The following is a 16,845-nucleotide window of genomic DNA, read 5'->3' as shown; positions in this document are numbered from 1 at the left end:
TCCCTCTTGACCCTGTTAAACCAGACGTCTTCAGGAAAAACCGCGATTGCCAAGCAAGACCAGGCGAAATTTCAAGCCAATCTTTTGGCTATCTCGGATTCGATGGCGGACAATGGTGATCCCCCCTCACCTGAAAACCGTAGTTAAGAATTTAGGAGTTTTGGTGGACAGCGCCCTCTCATTTGAAGGCCACGCCAAGTCAGTGGCTGGCACCTGTTTCGGCCGCTAAGTACTGCCATATCTCCGACCTTCTCCGCAGTCTCCATTGGTTGCTGATAGAACAGAGGGGCTACTTTAAGACGCTATGTCTTACACATAAGATCTTGCATGGCATAGACCCGCAAATCCTGAACGAACTATGCTCAATGTATGTTCCGGCTAGAGCCCAGCGCTCCACGAACCTACATCTTGCCTGTGTCCCGAGAGTGCACAGGTCAGGAGCGGGGGGACGCTCGTTTAAGGCTATGGCACCTGCCCGCTGGCATTCTATTCCTCTTGCTGCTCGCGGCTCGTAAGATCATTGGGCCTTCAGGAAAATTATCAAGAAGTGGCTCTTTTCCAATCTATAGTTCAATTCTCTTCCTTGCCTGCTCCTGTTAACCTTAGTGCTGGGACGACCTGTTGCTGGGGCAGCCAAGCGTTTTACAAGAACAGTTAACATAACATAACTAGACCTAACAATAATTACCCCTTTTATTTCTTAATGAGATTTTGGGCAATATTTCAGAACTTCCAACACTGCAGAAGCTACTTAACCTTTCCTGTCTCGATGAAGCAGATGAAAACATATATTATTTTTTTTTAAAACAATAATGCAATAGCTCCAAATAACATTGCGCCTCTGGTGCCTTTATTGTTGGAACCAGTCAAGAATTTATTTAGGATGCCAGTGTCTACAAGGTTCTGTGCTTAGAGACATTAAACATTTTGAGCTCTTATAGCAACACCAGGTGGAGGCAGACTCTATTCTGGTATCCATGTCTAGGAGGAAATGTATTCTTTCTTTCCTTTTTTAGGGCTTGTTCAGAAAGAGTGCAAGAAGATGGTACTTACTGGGTAGCATTGCTATGCTTTAAGTGTGCCAACTTCCATCACTCTCCTAGATTGCTATAACAATGATTATGGCTAAAATGAAAGGTTTCATTTATAGCTCTAAGATAATTTCTTCCGTTTGTAGGTGTTGCAAGATTCTGGAGGTTCCAGCTTAGCCTCTCCAGATCATCTTCTGGGGTTTACTGCACCTTCGTCAGAGGAAATAAATGTGTGATTCTTACAGTGGAGAACGTCTGTCCATGGAATGAGCCCTGCCGGCCACTGAACCATTGCTCAGCTTGATCACTGTTTTTTTAAGAAGCTATACCCCAAGAAAAAGAGAGCCCATCTTCTTAATGTGTGCTAACCCCCTGCAGGGTGGAGAAAAAGTTCTAGGCATTTTTTTTTATATAACCCTCACCCATCCAACTCTGTTGCTCCGCGGTGGCATGCTTCATCATAGGGTTCCTCCCGTTCTGCTGCGGAGCAGGGTATGCTGCGACCTGCGAGTTACAAGAGAGCACTGAATGATATGCTCTTAGTGATGAACAGGAGTAGGAGGGGTTTTCTTATATATAGTGAAAGGTTAAAAACACCTGCCTGTTAGGTGAGCAAATCTGCAATTAGTCCTCCAGACAGTATGGTTAAAAAATGGGGAGAGCAGTAGAAAGTATGGGTTACAATACCCCTTCCTTTCTATATTTATTTGCTTTACCTTTGTATGTAGTTTCTTTGTTGACTTAAGTGTGCTTTTGTGCTCTGTGTTCTACATGACAGGAATCACTCTTTTAATTAGATGTGCTCACCTCAGCAATGCAACTAGTTCTAGACCACATACACTTTAATTTTGAGGTGTTTTTTAATAAAAATGTTTTAAATAATAATTGTACACAACGTGCCTCACCTATTTTACCAGTTAAAGTGACCTGTGATCCTGTTTTCTGCAAAATCCTTGGCAGGCTAACTCTCTTATTGTATATTAGAGGCTGTCAATCAGTAACACCAAGTAGGTGCTAACTTGTTATTAGAAGGCATAGTGTGTGCAGTTACTTTGCGTCAAATGGACTGATTTGGAAGTCAAATCAGGGAGTTAGGTCCTTGGACCTGAAGAAAAGCCATGGGAATTGGATTGAAACATGTAGACCTATAGAAAGGAAGGGGAATTGTAACCCATACTTTCTACTTCTCTCCCCATTTTTTAACCATACTGTCTAGAGGATAGATTAAAGCATTTTTCACCTACCAGGTGGGTATTTTTAACCTTTCATTATTTATAAGAAAACACCTCCTACTCCTTTTCTATTCATCACTAACAGCATATCATTCAGTGCTCGCGCGTAATTTGCAGGTCGCAGCACGCTCCATTCCACAGCGGAATTGGAGGAACCCTATGATGAAGCATGCCAGGGTTATTTTAAAAAAAGCCTTGTGCTCTTTTCTCCACCCTGCGGGGCATTAGCACACGTTCCTCCATCTAGGAGCTAGTCTACAACTATTTCAAGGAAGGGGATAGAGATCGAAGGGTGGGCTTCCCCTTGTGTCAACATCACGCGCAGTGAGGATCATTGTAATGGCATTTTGGATTTGCCCCAATTCCCAACCACAACATCAAGGCGAGTTCCTTGTTTCAATGTTAAGCGCTTTAATCTGTCCTGAGTCTCAGTCACCTGCCTTAGAAGCTCAGTTTCCCGATGCCGTCCAACCTCCACTCCCCGTGGACGCCTCTGCACCTCCACTAACACTGCCTCCTTATGAAAGAGCTCAGTATGGTGGGCCCAGCGCACTCCGCATGAAGACCCAAACATACACCTCTCAAGACCGCCTTCAGTACCTCTCACTCTATAGCTCGGCTCTGAGTTGTTGTCCAGTTGACATCAGTATAGCCTGTCAAGGATTCTGCTATGGTGCCTCTACCCATTTAGTCCTGCAGAATCTCAGAGGGAAACCTCCATTAGAATGGGGAGCGTTGACAACCCATCCATTGAAAGCTACATGCTACTGGTGCGTGATCAAAGAGATATCGCATGAGGTGTACCAATCCTCGACCACACTTTAGGTGGCCCGAACGTTTTTGGAGCAGAGGAACGCTGCTTGAAGCATTCTGAGCCAGACCCTCTTCAAAGCACTTGGAGTTGAGGCATTTGAAGTCACCATTAAGTTTGCCATGTCTGGACGTAGACCCTCTTCAGCTCCCTCCAGACCGCCTTCTACTGCTGTGTCCTCCGTTACCTCTGATCACTTAAACTAACCAATTCTCCAGCAGCTGCAGGTATATCTCGACGCCAAGCAGCAGTGAATCACCACCCAGCTGGGTACTGGTTGGATATTAGCAAAGCCTCCATAGCTGCCAAAAGACTCAGTTTCTCACAAGAGGAAGTTCATTTTTGAGGAGGCCCTAACCCCTTCTGTACCTCCCACTCACAAAAAGCCTTAAAGGCATGGCTGGACTGCCTCTCCACTGCTTGAGATTCTACTCCGCACCCTCCACCCCCTTCTCCACCTTTTACTTTTCTGCATGTGGATTCTACACATCACTCACCACAGGATTCCTCACAGTCCAAGGCTACATAATGACCCTTATGACGCTCCTCATTGCTCACAGGCCCTAGACCTCTCGGATGATTGGGTCTGTATCCACTGGGGTTATGCATCATAGACTTGTACCCTGCAAAACCTTCACCCCTAGATGATGCTACCTCCTACCATGAGGTCCTTCATATGGCAGCTACATTCCACAAGGTGGAGATGCATGTGCTTTATGAGGAGGATGATTTCCTCAAGGAGACCCTCTCCTCCACCCAATATTCACTACAGTTACTTCATGTGCTCAAGGTGTTCTCAAAGTGGCCTCTGAGATATTTAGAGATCCAGTTAAAGAGAAGGTGTGGCACCTGGGGTTGATCAGAAATTCAAGACGTCCCTGGTTACAAGTGATGCATCCCCTCCTGACTGTTACTCTCCCGGTACAACCACGCCCGCTGGGTTCAGATGGCGCACCTCGTCCAACATCTCCCTGCGCAGTACCACAAGAAGGGACAGAAATTGGTGGCAGAAAGAACAATTATTTCTAACCCCAACGTCTGCAGTGCAATGGATACAGCCAACACAGCCGCTCACGGCATTAACACCAGCATCCTCTTGCGTTGCCATGCTGGGCTGCCTGTGTCTGGTTTTAAACCTGAGGTCCAGCAGCACTTCCTTAATGTACCCTTTGATGGCCAGCATCTCTTCGGCCCTCAGGTCGACGAGATGCTAGAAAAAAATAAAAGAAAATACACTGACACAGCCAAAGCAATGGATGCCCTACAGACACACACTCCATGTGACTCCTTTTGACACTTCCAATACCTTGGGGCACCAAACACTCCCCCACCCGGAAACCTCTTTCAACTTCACATGGCCCACGCAGCAATCGCCTTCCCAGGTCTATGATAGGGGTGCATGCAGGGGCAATAATGGCAAAGGGTGAAGAAAGGGCACAGCCACAAAAGGGGCATCCCCTCCAAAACATTGACACTCTCCACCTTCCCCATTATCACATAACACCTGTCTGGGGAAGGTTGCAGGGATTTCTGCCCCATTGGTCAGAAATCACCTCTGACCGTTGGGTTGTCAACATTATACAGAAGGGCTACTGTCTAGAGCAACACCAAACATTCCTCCCAGTCGACACAGATTGTCCACAGAACATTTGCAATTCCTCCAAGATGAGATACACACCCTCCTCGCCAAGGGCGCCATAGAGCTGGTTCTGCAACAACACCACGAAAAGAGGGTCTAAGACCTGTACTTTCTTATCCCCAAGAAGGACGTCTCCCTAAGGCTCATCCTTAATCTCTGGCCCCTCAACAAATCTATTCTGTTTGAACATTTCCACATGGTGACTCTAAAAGATGTCATACCACTACTGCAGCAAGAAAGCTTCGTGATCGCCCATGATCTGAAGGACGCTTATTTCTAAATACCCATCCACCCTGCACATTGAAGATTCCTGAGATTTATGGTGTGTGGACAACAATAAAGGTTCAAAGTACTTTCGTTCTGGGTTGCCGCACCTAAAGGATTTTCACCAAATCTTAGACCGTGGTGGCAGCTCATTTCAGAAGTAAAGGCATCCACTTTTTTCCTTACCTGGATGACTGGCCGATCAGGAGCGCCATGCACTAATTAGATTTTATCATCAATCTGACTAAATCCCACCTCCAACCCCTTCAGGTGCAGCCCTTTCTCTGGGCTATCCTAGACTCATGGGTGGGGAAGGCTTCTCTAGTTCTCTAGTATTGGTATCTTTCATAGATTCACATGTGACTCGCCCTCCTCCCCTAGAGTCTCTCACTTACTTTTGGAACTATATTTGTTCCCACTTGTGCTTGAAAATCTGAGGAAACTAGACTCTGTAGGGAAGGTTCTGGAGGCTGCTGTCGCCTGATTGGCTGGTGTCTAAGTTTCGTTCTTTAAAAAAAAAAAGGTAATAGATAGGTCATTAAATTCATGGCCTAGTGCCATTGTAGCCTATGATACTAATGTAATTGCTTTGATATAATACCATGGGGCTCCCTCTTCAACGACAGGGAATGATTAAGCACGTGAATCTATGATCGATACAGATACTGGATAAATACAGTTACAGGGAAGTAACTTATTTTCCTATTGTTAATTCAGCTGAAAAAACAATGTGAACATGCTAACCTTAGTTGGTTGGGGAATGGATGGAGTAAAGTGCATTTATATTTGGTTTGAGGGGTCAGATTTAAAATTCTAACTCTATTCCTACGAACAATGGTGGAAGGTGCATGCATTTTTCTGGGGGTGGGGTGCCAGTATTAGTATTCTAATTCAAACACAAAATAACATTGAGGAGCTTGCATGCAATGTTAAGGGGGCGGGGGTAGCTAATAGTTTACACAATTACTAATTCCTTCCCCGATAATTATTCAAATTATTTATCATGATAAAAATAAAATGCCTTCACAATTCCTGATCAAAATGCATAATCCATTTTAAAATTTCTGAACCTAAAAAATTAAACATCGTTTTATTGAACATTTCTATAAAAATTCTAAATCATTAAATTATTATTAAATAATAAAATAATAATATAATTGTAATTAAACAATCTCCACTGAAGCACTTGTGAACCCTCCAACCTGAGAATATCTACCAAATAATAACCTAGATAATCATAAAACTTATAAAACAAAGTGTGCAATCAAAACAATTATCATTAAGCAAATAATAATTTAACAATATTATATTGTTAAAAGAGAATTCTACTCAGCAAATCTTCTTCAGATAATCTCCACAATCTGTCAACAAAAAAAAATACGAAACATAAAACAATACATAGGCACATGAAAACAATAATTACAAAAATTATAATTAAACAATTGCAATATTAATATTTATTTTTAGAAAAACATACTCTACCCAATCCCCTAGTTAGCCCCACAACTTGAAGCAAATAACAGATAAAACGTCTAACAACATAAAACAAGCTTTGCTATATGTCTAAATAAAATTACAACAGACATGTATTCAAAACCCACTATATTAAAATGATAATATATTCCACAATATATTAGTAAACAATATGGTATAAATAGATATTATTTTTAAAAAGTTATACTTATCCTCAATATTTTCTCGCTTGATGACAGTGATTCGATCTTGATTTTATGGAATCGGTATTCAGGAGCCATAATTAATTTGAGTTAAGCTTCAGGGCCTTTTCCTACTAATAAATCTTATTCAATCTGGGCTTTATTTTTTGTACTTTTTATAGTTGATTTGGCACCAAGTGGTTGGTGAGTTTTTTTTATATGGAACAAAAGCTAGATTTTAATCTGTCCTGAATTGCAAGCACTCAGACTGCATTGCATCCAGCACCAACTACGACAAAGAAATCTTCATCATGATAAGGGTTATAGCACCAGCAGCTGCTAGCAGTATAACCCCTTCACAAGACCTCTGCAACAAGTTCTCAGAATTCTTGTGCAACAAGATCACCTACATATACAGCAAGTTCAATACCCAACGGTACCCTGCCACCCTCTCAACTTGACTTCTGATTTCGACTGGAAACCGCCATCCCCAATAGCAAGGCTGCTGCTACCATAAAGCCAACCCACTCTGTGGCCCCACCACACATTTATCAAAAACTCCAAACCATCAGTGAACCACTTGAACCTATCCTCGACACTTCCATTAATTCAGCCACCTTCCCAGAAGATTGGAAATGCGCAACGGTCATCCCATTCTTCAATAATCTTTCTGCAGACCCATCAATGCTGGCCAACTTCAGACTTATTTAAATATTACCATACCCAGCCAAACTACTTGATAAACTCATCAATAGATCCCTCACCGACTACCCTCAGCAGCCACCAAACTCTTCGAAGCACAGAAAGACCACTCACTGCTGCTACAGCCAACATTTGCATGATCCTAGACAGAGGAGAAACAGACACCCTCATCCTTCTAGACCAGTGGTTCTTAACTTATGGTACTCAAGGGGTCTGCGACTGCTTAGAAAATGAAATACTATTATTAAATTAATATAACGTTCTGTAAATTTGAAGGAGTTTGAAATTGGAGACTGAAAATTAAGTTAATGTCGTCGAACTGATTTGTTGGAGCAGGGCAAGTGCTGCAAGCAAAATCTAGCATGGACAATGAGTGGCCGCAGATGAATTTAGAAGGGCTCCGACCTTCCCATTAAAATGATTTTTTTAATGATGTATATTTGTTTATGAATTAAATAAAATATTTAATCATTTGTTTATCTGTTTGATGAATGCTTGTTTCTGTATTTTTTGTCTATTTTTCAAGTCATTGAAAATGCTTAGGCTGGGGTCCCCTGCTTCCAGTAATTACTCAGTGGGGGTCCTTGGATTCCAATAATGATTCTGTGGTGGTCGCACAGTTTCATGAAAATTAAAAAGAGGAGGTCCACAGAAGTCACAAGAACCACTGTTCTAGACTTCTCTGAAGCATTAGACACAGTCTCATACCCTCATCCTCTTCCAACACCTAGATTAGATTGACCTCCAATTCTCAAAGGATTGGAGCCTCAGCCGAGCACCCATCTGACCGACAGCCACAACATAGCGGGGCATGGAACCTCCTAATAGCAGATGGTAAATCTGAGTGGATATGTGACCAGACTCTGCACAAATTGGACCTGTAACTTGTCCGCATGGGTATTCCTCTTAATTTCTTATAACAGCTGTATTTTGACAGGGTGATGGGGACAGGAATCATAATTTCCTGCCACAGTATTTCCCACTATATATATTAAATATGCAGTATAACAGAAAATAGGTTTTTATAAATACTTGCACCCACCACCCAGTTTGGCTTAGAAATGATGACTCATTTTTATTTCTTCTAGGATAAAATTTTGAAGTTCTATGCCAAAACCTTTTCATCATCACCCCTGAACATGACAAGAGAAGTTTATACAAGTTTAGGTATGTTTCCTCTGTTGTGTGCATTAGAAATGCTCCCATTTTTTGTTACCTACTACTGAAAAAGGTTTGCGTCAATTTCTGTTTTATGCATGCTATCTGATTATGCAGAGTAATCAACGTTTAGAAAAAGGAAATGTTTTCATTTCTCTTTTAAGCGCAAGTTCAGCAAGAAACACTCACCTCTTTACAGGGAGGCCTCCTCATATTCTAGCTCTACATTCACATTTTTAATTTGCAGGCTGGAGGAGGGACAGGTATTGAGTGCATGGGGGATGATTTAGCAGATTGAGTCCTGCCTCCAGTGCAGATTAAAGGAGTGAGGATACACCCATTGCTCGAAAAGCCAATGATCCCATGAGCTTATTAGTTGGAGGGACGGGAGCCTACTGATGTGAGCAGGCCTTGTTCCTCAACACCATGGGCAATGGATGCACATTTTTCAGGGCAGATCTCAAGGGTCCTGCCTGTGAAAACGAAGAGTACCTGATTAACCCTAGTTTGGGTGTAGTAATGTATTCCTACATATTAATGATCATGCTTTGTATGAGCATTGGTGAACATGGACCATTATTGTAGGCATGGTACAAATGTGTCCATCACCTGTGCTTCACATTCTCCCTTCTGCAGCCAATGAAGTACTGCCATGAGGATAGTATGCACAGCAGAGTTGAATCCTGTATAAATGATTGATGCAGTGATCTATGTGTCAGAAACAGTCCATGGTTCGATCCAAGTGGACGTTTTTTCACTGGCACACAGCAGTTTGTTTCAAGCAGCACATTTAGCTCGCCCACACATTCTGTTTGTGGATTATCCATGCAGAAAATGCATTACCAGTATTCTCGCACACAGAATGGGAGTTCTTTGTAAATCTATCCGAAAGTTTGAGCTACTGAATTCTGCATCCCTAGTTCTCGCAGAGAAAGAAAACTTCAGAAGACAAGCATCTGTTTTGTGGCACAAACCAACTTCAGAAGCATTTGTAGATGGAACTACTTAAAAGATGACTAACCGGCCAACACAGCAACAAAATGCAAAACGTTATTCAGGGAGCTTACACTGAATTGCCGTCTCAATTTGCTATTAAGTTCAGAGAGATGTGCAAGAACCCTGGCTGGGTGACTGCAACACTTCATTTAGCATTAATTGTCAGATGCTTCATCACGTTATTCATACAAAATTTAAACATACTGCCCTTTGCAGTCTGTTCCTCCTAACCCTGCATATGTCTTCGTTGTACCTGCATCTTAACTTGGCATTTTGCTATCACAACTTGGGTGCTCTATAAACAGACAAACCAGTAAGACAGAATGTTGAATCTTTAACTTTTAAGGACCTATTCACAATGGTAAGTTTACATGTAGATCGCCTCAGACATAGATCTACTTCCACACTTAAATCTATTTATTGATGGAATTCACGATTTTCTTGCGTCGATTGACACCTAAATATAGATTTATGGGTCTTGGTTCTATTAAATTTAAATATATAGGGGCGTGGCCAAGATGGCGGGCTGACAAGACGCTCTTGCCGTGAGCTCCTGAGACCCCGGAGCCCCTGAACCGTCCTGCGCCGCAGATCTCCCCCGGATTCGGCGGAGGGGAAGCCCGGCACGGCTGCGAGCACGGTGGGAGCCGCCTGGAGCCTCCGGTAGCGCCGCTAGCACAGCGCGGCGCCTCGCCACACCAGTCCCTGGCGCGAGCGGGGAACGCAGCACAGAAGTGGACGCATGAGAGAGAGGCCGCGTTCAGCCCACGGAGCCTTTGGGCCGTAGTGCATCTACGTGCCCCAACGACCATCGGCGAATAAGGGGTATACCCCTCCCGGACCCCTGGCGCGCTTTGAAAGCGGAGGTGACGGACGAGGCGGGGGCGCGCCCACCGGGGCGGACCGGGGGAGGAGCCGGCGAAGAACCACTACGCGACCCCGGGGATTGGGAGGGCCAGGAGGCCTAGCTTGCCGGAGAGGCCGACGGACCCCTTCCCGAGACCCCGGCTGAGAGGTGAGACGAGTGACGCCCCGGGGGACGTGTCAGAGTGCCCAGCCGTTCCCAATTGCGGTGGGGAGGACCCGCGCGACGGAACTAAGTGGCGACCGCACTGGGCCTGGGTGGAGGAGCCGCCACGCGGTCCGGCGGTCCTGCCTGCCGCCGAGCCATTGGTCACCCGGCTTGACCCACGACGGCGCCGGACCTGCGCGGTGGAACCGCATTCACAAGAGGGTTCGACGACCCGAGGGCCGCCCAGGGGCCCATCAGACGATTGACCGGCTGGCTGCGGAGGCACGATCCGGCCAGGAGAGGGCCTGGCCCATACTGCTTCTCCCTGTGGGGCGACGGTGCCCACCCCGGGCCCTTGCGGAGGAGCTGCGTCCCGACCTTCAGCCCAGAGCTGGCGTGGTGGTCCACTCCTGAAGGGGGGGGGACACTGGTCGATACCCCTCTGCCGGTTGACCTACGGCTGTGTGCTGGCTGCTGCACCCCTAATTGGGGCGCCGCCCCGGGGTCCTGGAATTCAGCTGGTCTGACCCGCAGCGAAGGAGCGCCGAGCGTGAGACGCAGTTCCATCACCATACCGGCGGCCCTCCATCCCCCTACGACGCGCCCCCGCCTCTGAGATGTCGGGCAACAGAGGGGGCACCCTGCCCGAAATGCTGGGCAGAAACGCTTCGAGACAGGACAGGTCCCAGCCAGCCCCGAGCCCTCCAACTAGCTCTCGGGGAGCAGAAGGGGGTGAGCCTCCGGTCACCAGGTCTTTTCTGGAGTCGCTGTTTGGCACCCTCCGGGAGGACTTTCAGACGCTGAAGCAGGAGGTGGCTAGAGAGGTCCGAGAGGTGAGGAGAGAAGTCGACTCGCTTGGAGAACGTATCTCCACCATGGAGGACGCTAATCAATCCCGGGACGATGAGGTCGCGCACCTACAGCAGGAGGTATTGCGGCTTAGGGACCAACAGATTGACCTCCAGGCCCACGCCGAAGATCTCGAGAATAGGTCCAGGCGCAACAACATCAGGGTCAGGTGCGTTCCATCTAAAGAAGAGGGGGAAGATACAGCGGCTTACCTGAGGGACCTGTTTCGCGACATATTGGGAGAACCCGGAGACTTCCCGGTGAGAATCGACAGGGCACATAGAGTGGGACTTCCGCGCCGAGCCTCGGCGCCGCCCCCAGACATCTTGGCCTTCCTACCAGATTTTCCTCTGAAGGAACGAATCTTGCGCGAGGCACGACAAAAGCACCCGGTGAGCTTCCGAGGTCATCAAATAGCCTTGTTTCAGGACTTATCCACGATCACGTTGCAGAAACGCAAGTCCTTCAAGATTGCCACGGACTTTCTGCGAGAGCACGACACGCAGTACTCATGGGGCCACCCCTTCAGGCTTATTTTCCGCTGGAACGGAACGCTGCATCAACTGCGGTCCCTCCAGGACACATGCGGAGTGTTGGGTATCACCGCGGCGGATGACGACGTACCGACGCCTCGCCGCCGTACCTCCAGGGAGGGATGGCACACGGTTCGACGGCGACGATCCACGCTCCCGCCTCCTCGACCGGATTCTCCCACGATCAGAACGGAAATGGACAGCGCCATACGGGAGGTGTCCAGAGACACGTCGTCTAGTGATACGGCCTTGACGGCCTGAGCAACCTCCGGGGGGAGATGGTCTTGGCATCATCAACACTGCAGGTTCGAGGGTTCTGAGGGAGAGGGGGGGGCTCTGGGAGGGCAGAGGTGGTGGCTGGACGTCCACTCCAATACTTCTCCACGGACTTGTCCGTTAGGGACTGGACTGGGGCAATGGTGTTTTCTGAACAGTTGGGGTCGGGCTGCAGGGGGAGTGGGGGGAGGGGGGGTAGGGCACTGGACGGGGGGTGGGGATACGGGGAGTTGGGGAGTTCGGGGACTGTTCGAGGAGTTGGGGTGGGAGGGGTACGGGGTTTCTGCTGTGCTGCACTTGCTTACTGCCGCGCTTGCTATGTCCTCATGTCACTTTTTTGGGGCTGGTTGAGGAATGTTCAGGGGGGGATCCAGGACTCGCGTTGGGTTGTTGTCATTGTTCTTTGCTGCTGCTCTTGCCTTGTCCTTACTCCGCAGGAACGGAGTGCAGAGTGCTGTGTTGGCTGTCGATTGCATTTGTTCCGACCCACATTGCCGACTTGTACTGGATTCCCTGTTACTTCAGGCCCATTTAGCGCCACTCTTACAATGTTTACTCATGGCTCTTAGGATTGTCACTCTTAATGTAAAGGGGTTAAATAACCCGGTCAAGCGCAGGGCCATACTGTCCCTCCTCGAGAGCACCCAGGCGGACATCTGCTTCTTGCAAGAAACTCACCTACTGGCCCGAGACTGTCCCAGGATGCGGTCTCCAAAGTTCCTGGTGCAGCTCTTTTCCTCTGGGGCTACCAAGACGGCGGGGGTTGCTATCTTGGTGTCTGGGAGGTTTAGAGGGGAGGTACTGCACAAGGTCGCAGAGCAAAAGGGGAGGCTCCTGGCTTATAGGGTTAAGATAGGGGGATTTCTGTTCACGGTGGGTTCCATATACAGCACCAATGATCGCCAGGATCTGTTTTTACAAACTGCGCTAGCGGACATCGCGACTACCCCAGACAGACATACAATCATTGGAGGCGACCTGAATATGGTCTTTAACTCATCCTTAGATAGATCTGCGCAGCGCCACCCACACACCGGGGAATTTTAACAGTTGAGTAACTCCCACCTGGGGGATCTGGACATGCTTGATCTCTGGAGACGCCTACACCCCACTACACGAGCCTATTCCTACTACTCCCATGCACATAGAACATATGCAAGGTTGGATTATCTCCTGGTTACGGGGCCGATGGCCGAATTGGCGACTGCTTCCGATATAGGGGTCCTCGCGTTGTCTGATCACGCTCCGGTATCCGGATCCTTCCAGCTGCCGCCGGTGTCTCCGTCGCGCGGAGTCTGGCGCCTCCGGGATACCCTGTTACATAGACCGGCGGTACTGAAGCAGGTGCGCGCCGCGATTACTGAGTTTCGGGAACACAATGAGAACGGGGATACCACCTGGGCGACGCAGTGGGCAGCCCTGAAAACGGTGCTCCGGGGTGAGTTTATCGCCATCTCCTCAGCGGAGAATAGGGACCGACAACGGAAAAGAGACTAACTTACTGATACGGTGCGGGAGCTAGAACAGGTGCATCGGAGGACGGGGGCCCCCAGAGTCTGGAGGCAACTCAAAGCGGCCCGCAAGCGCCTTTCCGCGCTCGACATGGATAGGGCGGAATATGCAACGCTGCGCCTGAAACATGCGTATTACACTGGCTGTGACCGATGCGGCCGACTGCTTGCGAATAAACTCCGGGTGCAGCATCAGCGCCAACGGGTCAAGGAGTTATCCACCCCTAGTGGTACATTGGCCACGGAGGACCACCGGATCGCGGACGGATTCCGTCGCTATTACGCCGATCTGTACACGGGTGAGCCCCCCTCGGCCTTGGCTGAGGCCGATTACCTCACGTCGGTCGACCTTCCGGTTCTCACACCGGAACAAGCGGAACACCTGGAACGGGACATTCGGCCGGAGGAGGTGATTGTGGCTATCTCCCGCCTCAAACATGGGAAGGCCCCGGGACCCGACGGTTACACCCCTCTTTTCTACAAAACATTCTGTCCAGAGCTGGTGCCGCTGTTGACACGGCTCTTTAACTCCTTTGCCGAGCATGGGGCTATTCCACCGGATCTCCTGCGGGCCACGGTATCGGTTATCCCTAAGCCAGGGAAAGACCGGACCGAATGTGCCTCCTATCGGCCGATCTCGCTACTCAATGTGGACCTCAAGCTCTACACTGGGATTCTGGCGGCGCGTCTGGCACCACATTTGCCGGGACTTGTGGACCCGGATCAGGCCGGGTTTGTCCCGGGCCGACAAACGGTGGACAACTCTAAGAGGGTGGTCCACGTCCAGGAGAAGGCCTCCCGTGTCCCCGGAGAGCGCATGCTACTCTCGGTTGACGCGGAGAAGGCGTTCGATCGGGTGCATTGGCCTTACCTTGAGAAGGTGCTTTGCAAACTGGGTATAGGGGAGAAGTTCCGCACCCTCATATTTAACTGTTACAGATCTCCTACTGCGATAGTGAGAGTGAATGGCTGCAACTCCGACCGATTCGCGATAGAGAGGGGGACCAGACAAGGGTGCCCACTATCCCCACTGCTTTTCGCTCTTTACATGGAGCCCTTTGCTCAAAGGATTCGGCGAAACCCGGAGGTGACTGGCGTCCGGATGGGGGGATACATTCACACCATCAGTTTGTATGCGGATGATGTGATTTTAATGCTTGACAACCCGAGGGAGTCGCTCCCCGCTTGCATTGCTGAGATGGAAGCCTTCGCCGCGGTGGCGGGTTTTAAAATGAACATGAGAAAGTCGGCCGCCCTTGACATCTCGCTCGCCTCTGCTACGCGGCTTGAGCTACAGGGACGATTCCCCATGCGTTGGTCTGGAGATCTGATCCCGTACCTGGGGGTACTACTGGCGCCCTCCCTGCCTGCCATGGTTATTGCTAACTATGCAGCCCTGGGCAGGAAAATGAAGGAGGAATTGCTCCGTTGGAGCAGAGGTACGTTATCATTGTTGGGACGAATCGCCGCGGTGAAAATGACCCTCTTACTGCAGGTATTGTATTTGTTCCGGGCCTTGCCGCTCCAGCCGCCGAAAGGGTGGATACGGCAGGCTCAGACCGATATCGCACGATTTGTCTGGCAGGGCCGTAAACCCAGACTCAAGAGAGCCCTGTCCACGCTGGCACCCGAGTCCGGTGGACTTGGCATTCCGGATCTCCACAAATATTTTCAGGCGGCGCAGCTGCGGTATTTGGTGGAATGGAGCAAGTGGGAATTTGACAGGCACTGGCTGTTCCAGGACCAGGCAGTGGCGGGCAGGACTCTACAAGAGATACCCTTCCTGCGCAAAAGTCACCGGCCCCCCAATCTCTATGCGTCCTTGGTCACACAGGTCCCGCTCCGTGTTTGGGATGCAGTGAATATTAAGCATGACCTTACCACCTTCCCGTCACCGCTTACACCACTGGTGGGGAACCCCGACTTTCGACCCGGGACGGAACCTGGAGCGTTCTCGCTCTGGCAGACAGCCAGATGCTGCGCACTGTTTCATATCTATGGCCCAGAAGGCGCTGTGTCGTTCGAAGACCTACGCCGGGAATACCACTTGCCCGAGACTGAGCGTATGCGGTACATGCAAGTACGCCATTGGGCGCTTCAGCCGCAGTTAAGGGATATGGCCGATCGGAAACTTACTCCATACGAGATGTGGCTAGCGACGCGTTCCTCGGACGCCAAGCTCATCTCAGACATATATCGACTCTTGCAACCCCCCCCTTACCACATCCATAACCCCGGGAGCTGGGAACGAGAGCTGGGGAGGGAATTGAGTCATAAAGAATGGGATGACATCTCCTACCGAGCGCGTCATTCCGCATACCACACTGGACTCACAGAGACCTTTACTAAGATATCTACATACTGGTACTACACGCCTCAGATGTTGCACGAAATGAACCATCACATCCCGGACACTTGTTGGCGCGAATGTGGACAGGCAGGCACACTTACGCACATTTTATGGGATTGCCCATTGCTGGGTCCGTATTGGAAGGAGGTCTTAGACGAGATAGACCAGTGCTTTAACATCGAATTACCTCGCCCCCCTGCCTATGTTCTATTAGGGTTACCCAATGGCTTGATGTACCCTCTGCGATCCAGGAAGGGTAGACAGATAGCGATCGCTTTAGGCTCGGCGATCCAGAACATACTCATATATTGGCGTACCACCACCCTTCCTACCAACATAGGCTGGTTGCATATTATTTTTATGCATAGGTTATGGCACGTTCTGGGAACGGAGAAGCTGTCCCTCACAGTGGCGGGGGAAGGTAGATAGGTTTGATGACCTGTGGCAGCCTTTTAATATCTTGCTGCAGTCGGAGTTCAAAGAGATTACCTGTCCACGATATCTTAGGCTGATGCGACTGACAACCCCGATTACCTAGTCGACATGGAGGGTGGGTGGATTGGAGGGTATGGCTCCTTTAAGGAAATGCAGGAGGTGTAGGGCATTTGCACAGGCACAGAGGGAGAGAGGCGGGGGGTTCGGGAGGGAGGGCAAGGGATGGGGGAGTTGAGGGGGGTTGTTGGTTCTGGAATCTGTCGTCACGACCCCTTTGCCTAAACTGAGGCTCTGCGTATGCGTGGATAGCAATATGTGGTTTTCAGAAGGCGCTTCAGGAGGAGAGTCTTTGCAGTACTTTATCACGACGACTGGATTCCTTGTATGTACT

At 48.9% G+C, this 16,845-nt stretch overlaps 1 protein-coding gene across 2 annotated transcripts in view; it reads left to right on the top strand.

Annotated features, from left to right (window-relative positions):
* TBC1D32 (TBC1 domain family member 32) overlaps positions 1-16,845 on the top strand; it is a 940,667-nt gene that overhangs the window by 167,113 nt on the left and 756,709 nt on the right. For both annotated transcript variants that reach the window (XM_078648467.1, XM_078648468.1), the window contains one exon: positions 8,423-8,501. In XM_078648467.1, the coding sequence (XP_078504593.1) occupies positions 8,423-8,501 (79 nt within the window). The remainder of the gene's footprint in view (positions 1-8,422; positions 8,502-16,845) is intronic.

Source organism: Lissotriton helveticus, chromosome 6, assembly GCF_964261635.1.
Source record: "Lissotriton helveticus chromosome 6, aLisHel1.1, whole genome shotgun sequence".
Classification (NCBI taxonomy): Eukaryota; Metazoa; Chordata; class Amphibia; order Caudata; family Salamandridae; genus Lissotriton; species Lissotriton helveticus.
The sequence above is the reverse complement of the archived record's forward strand: the minus strand, read 5'-3'. Positions and strand labels throughout refer to the sequence as shown.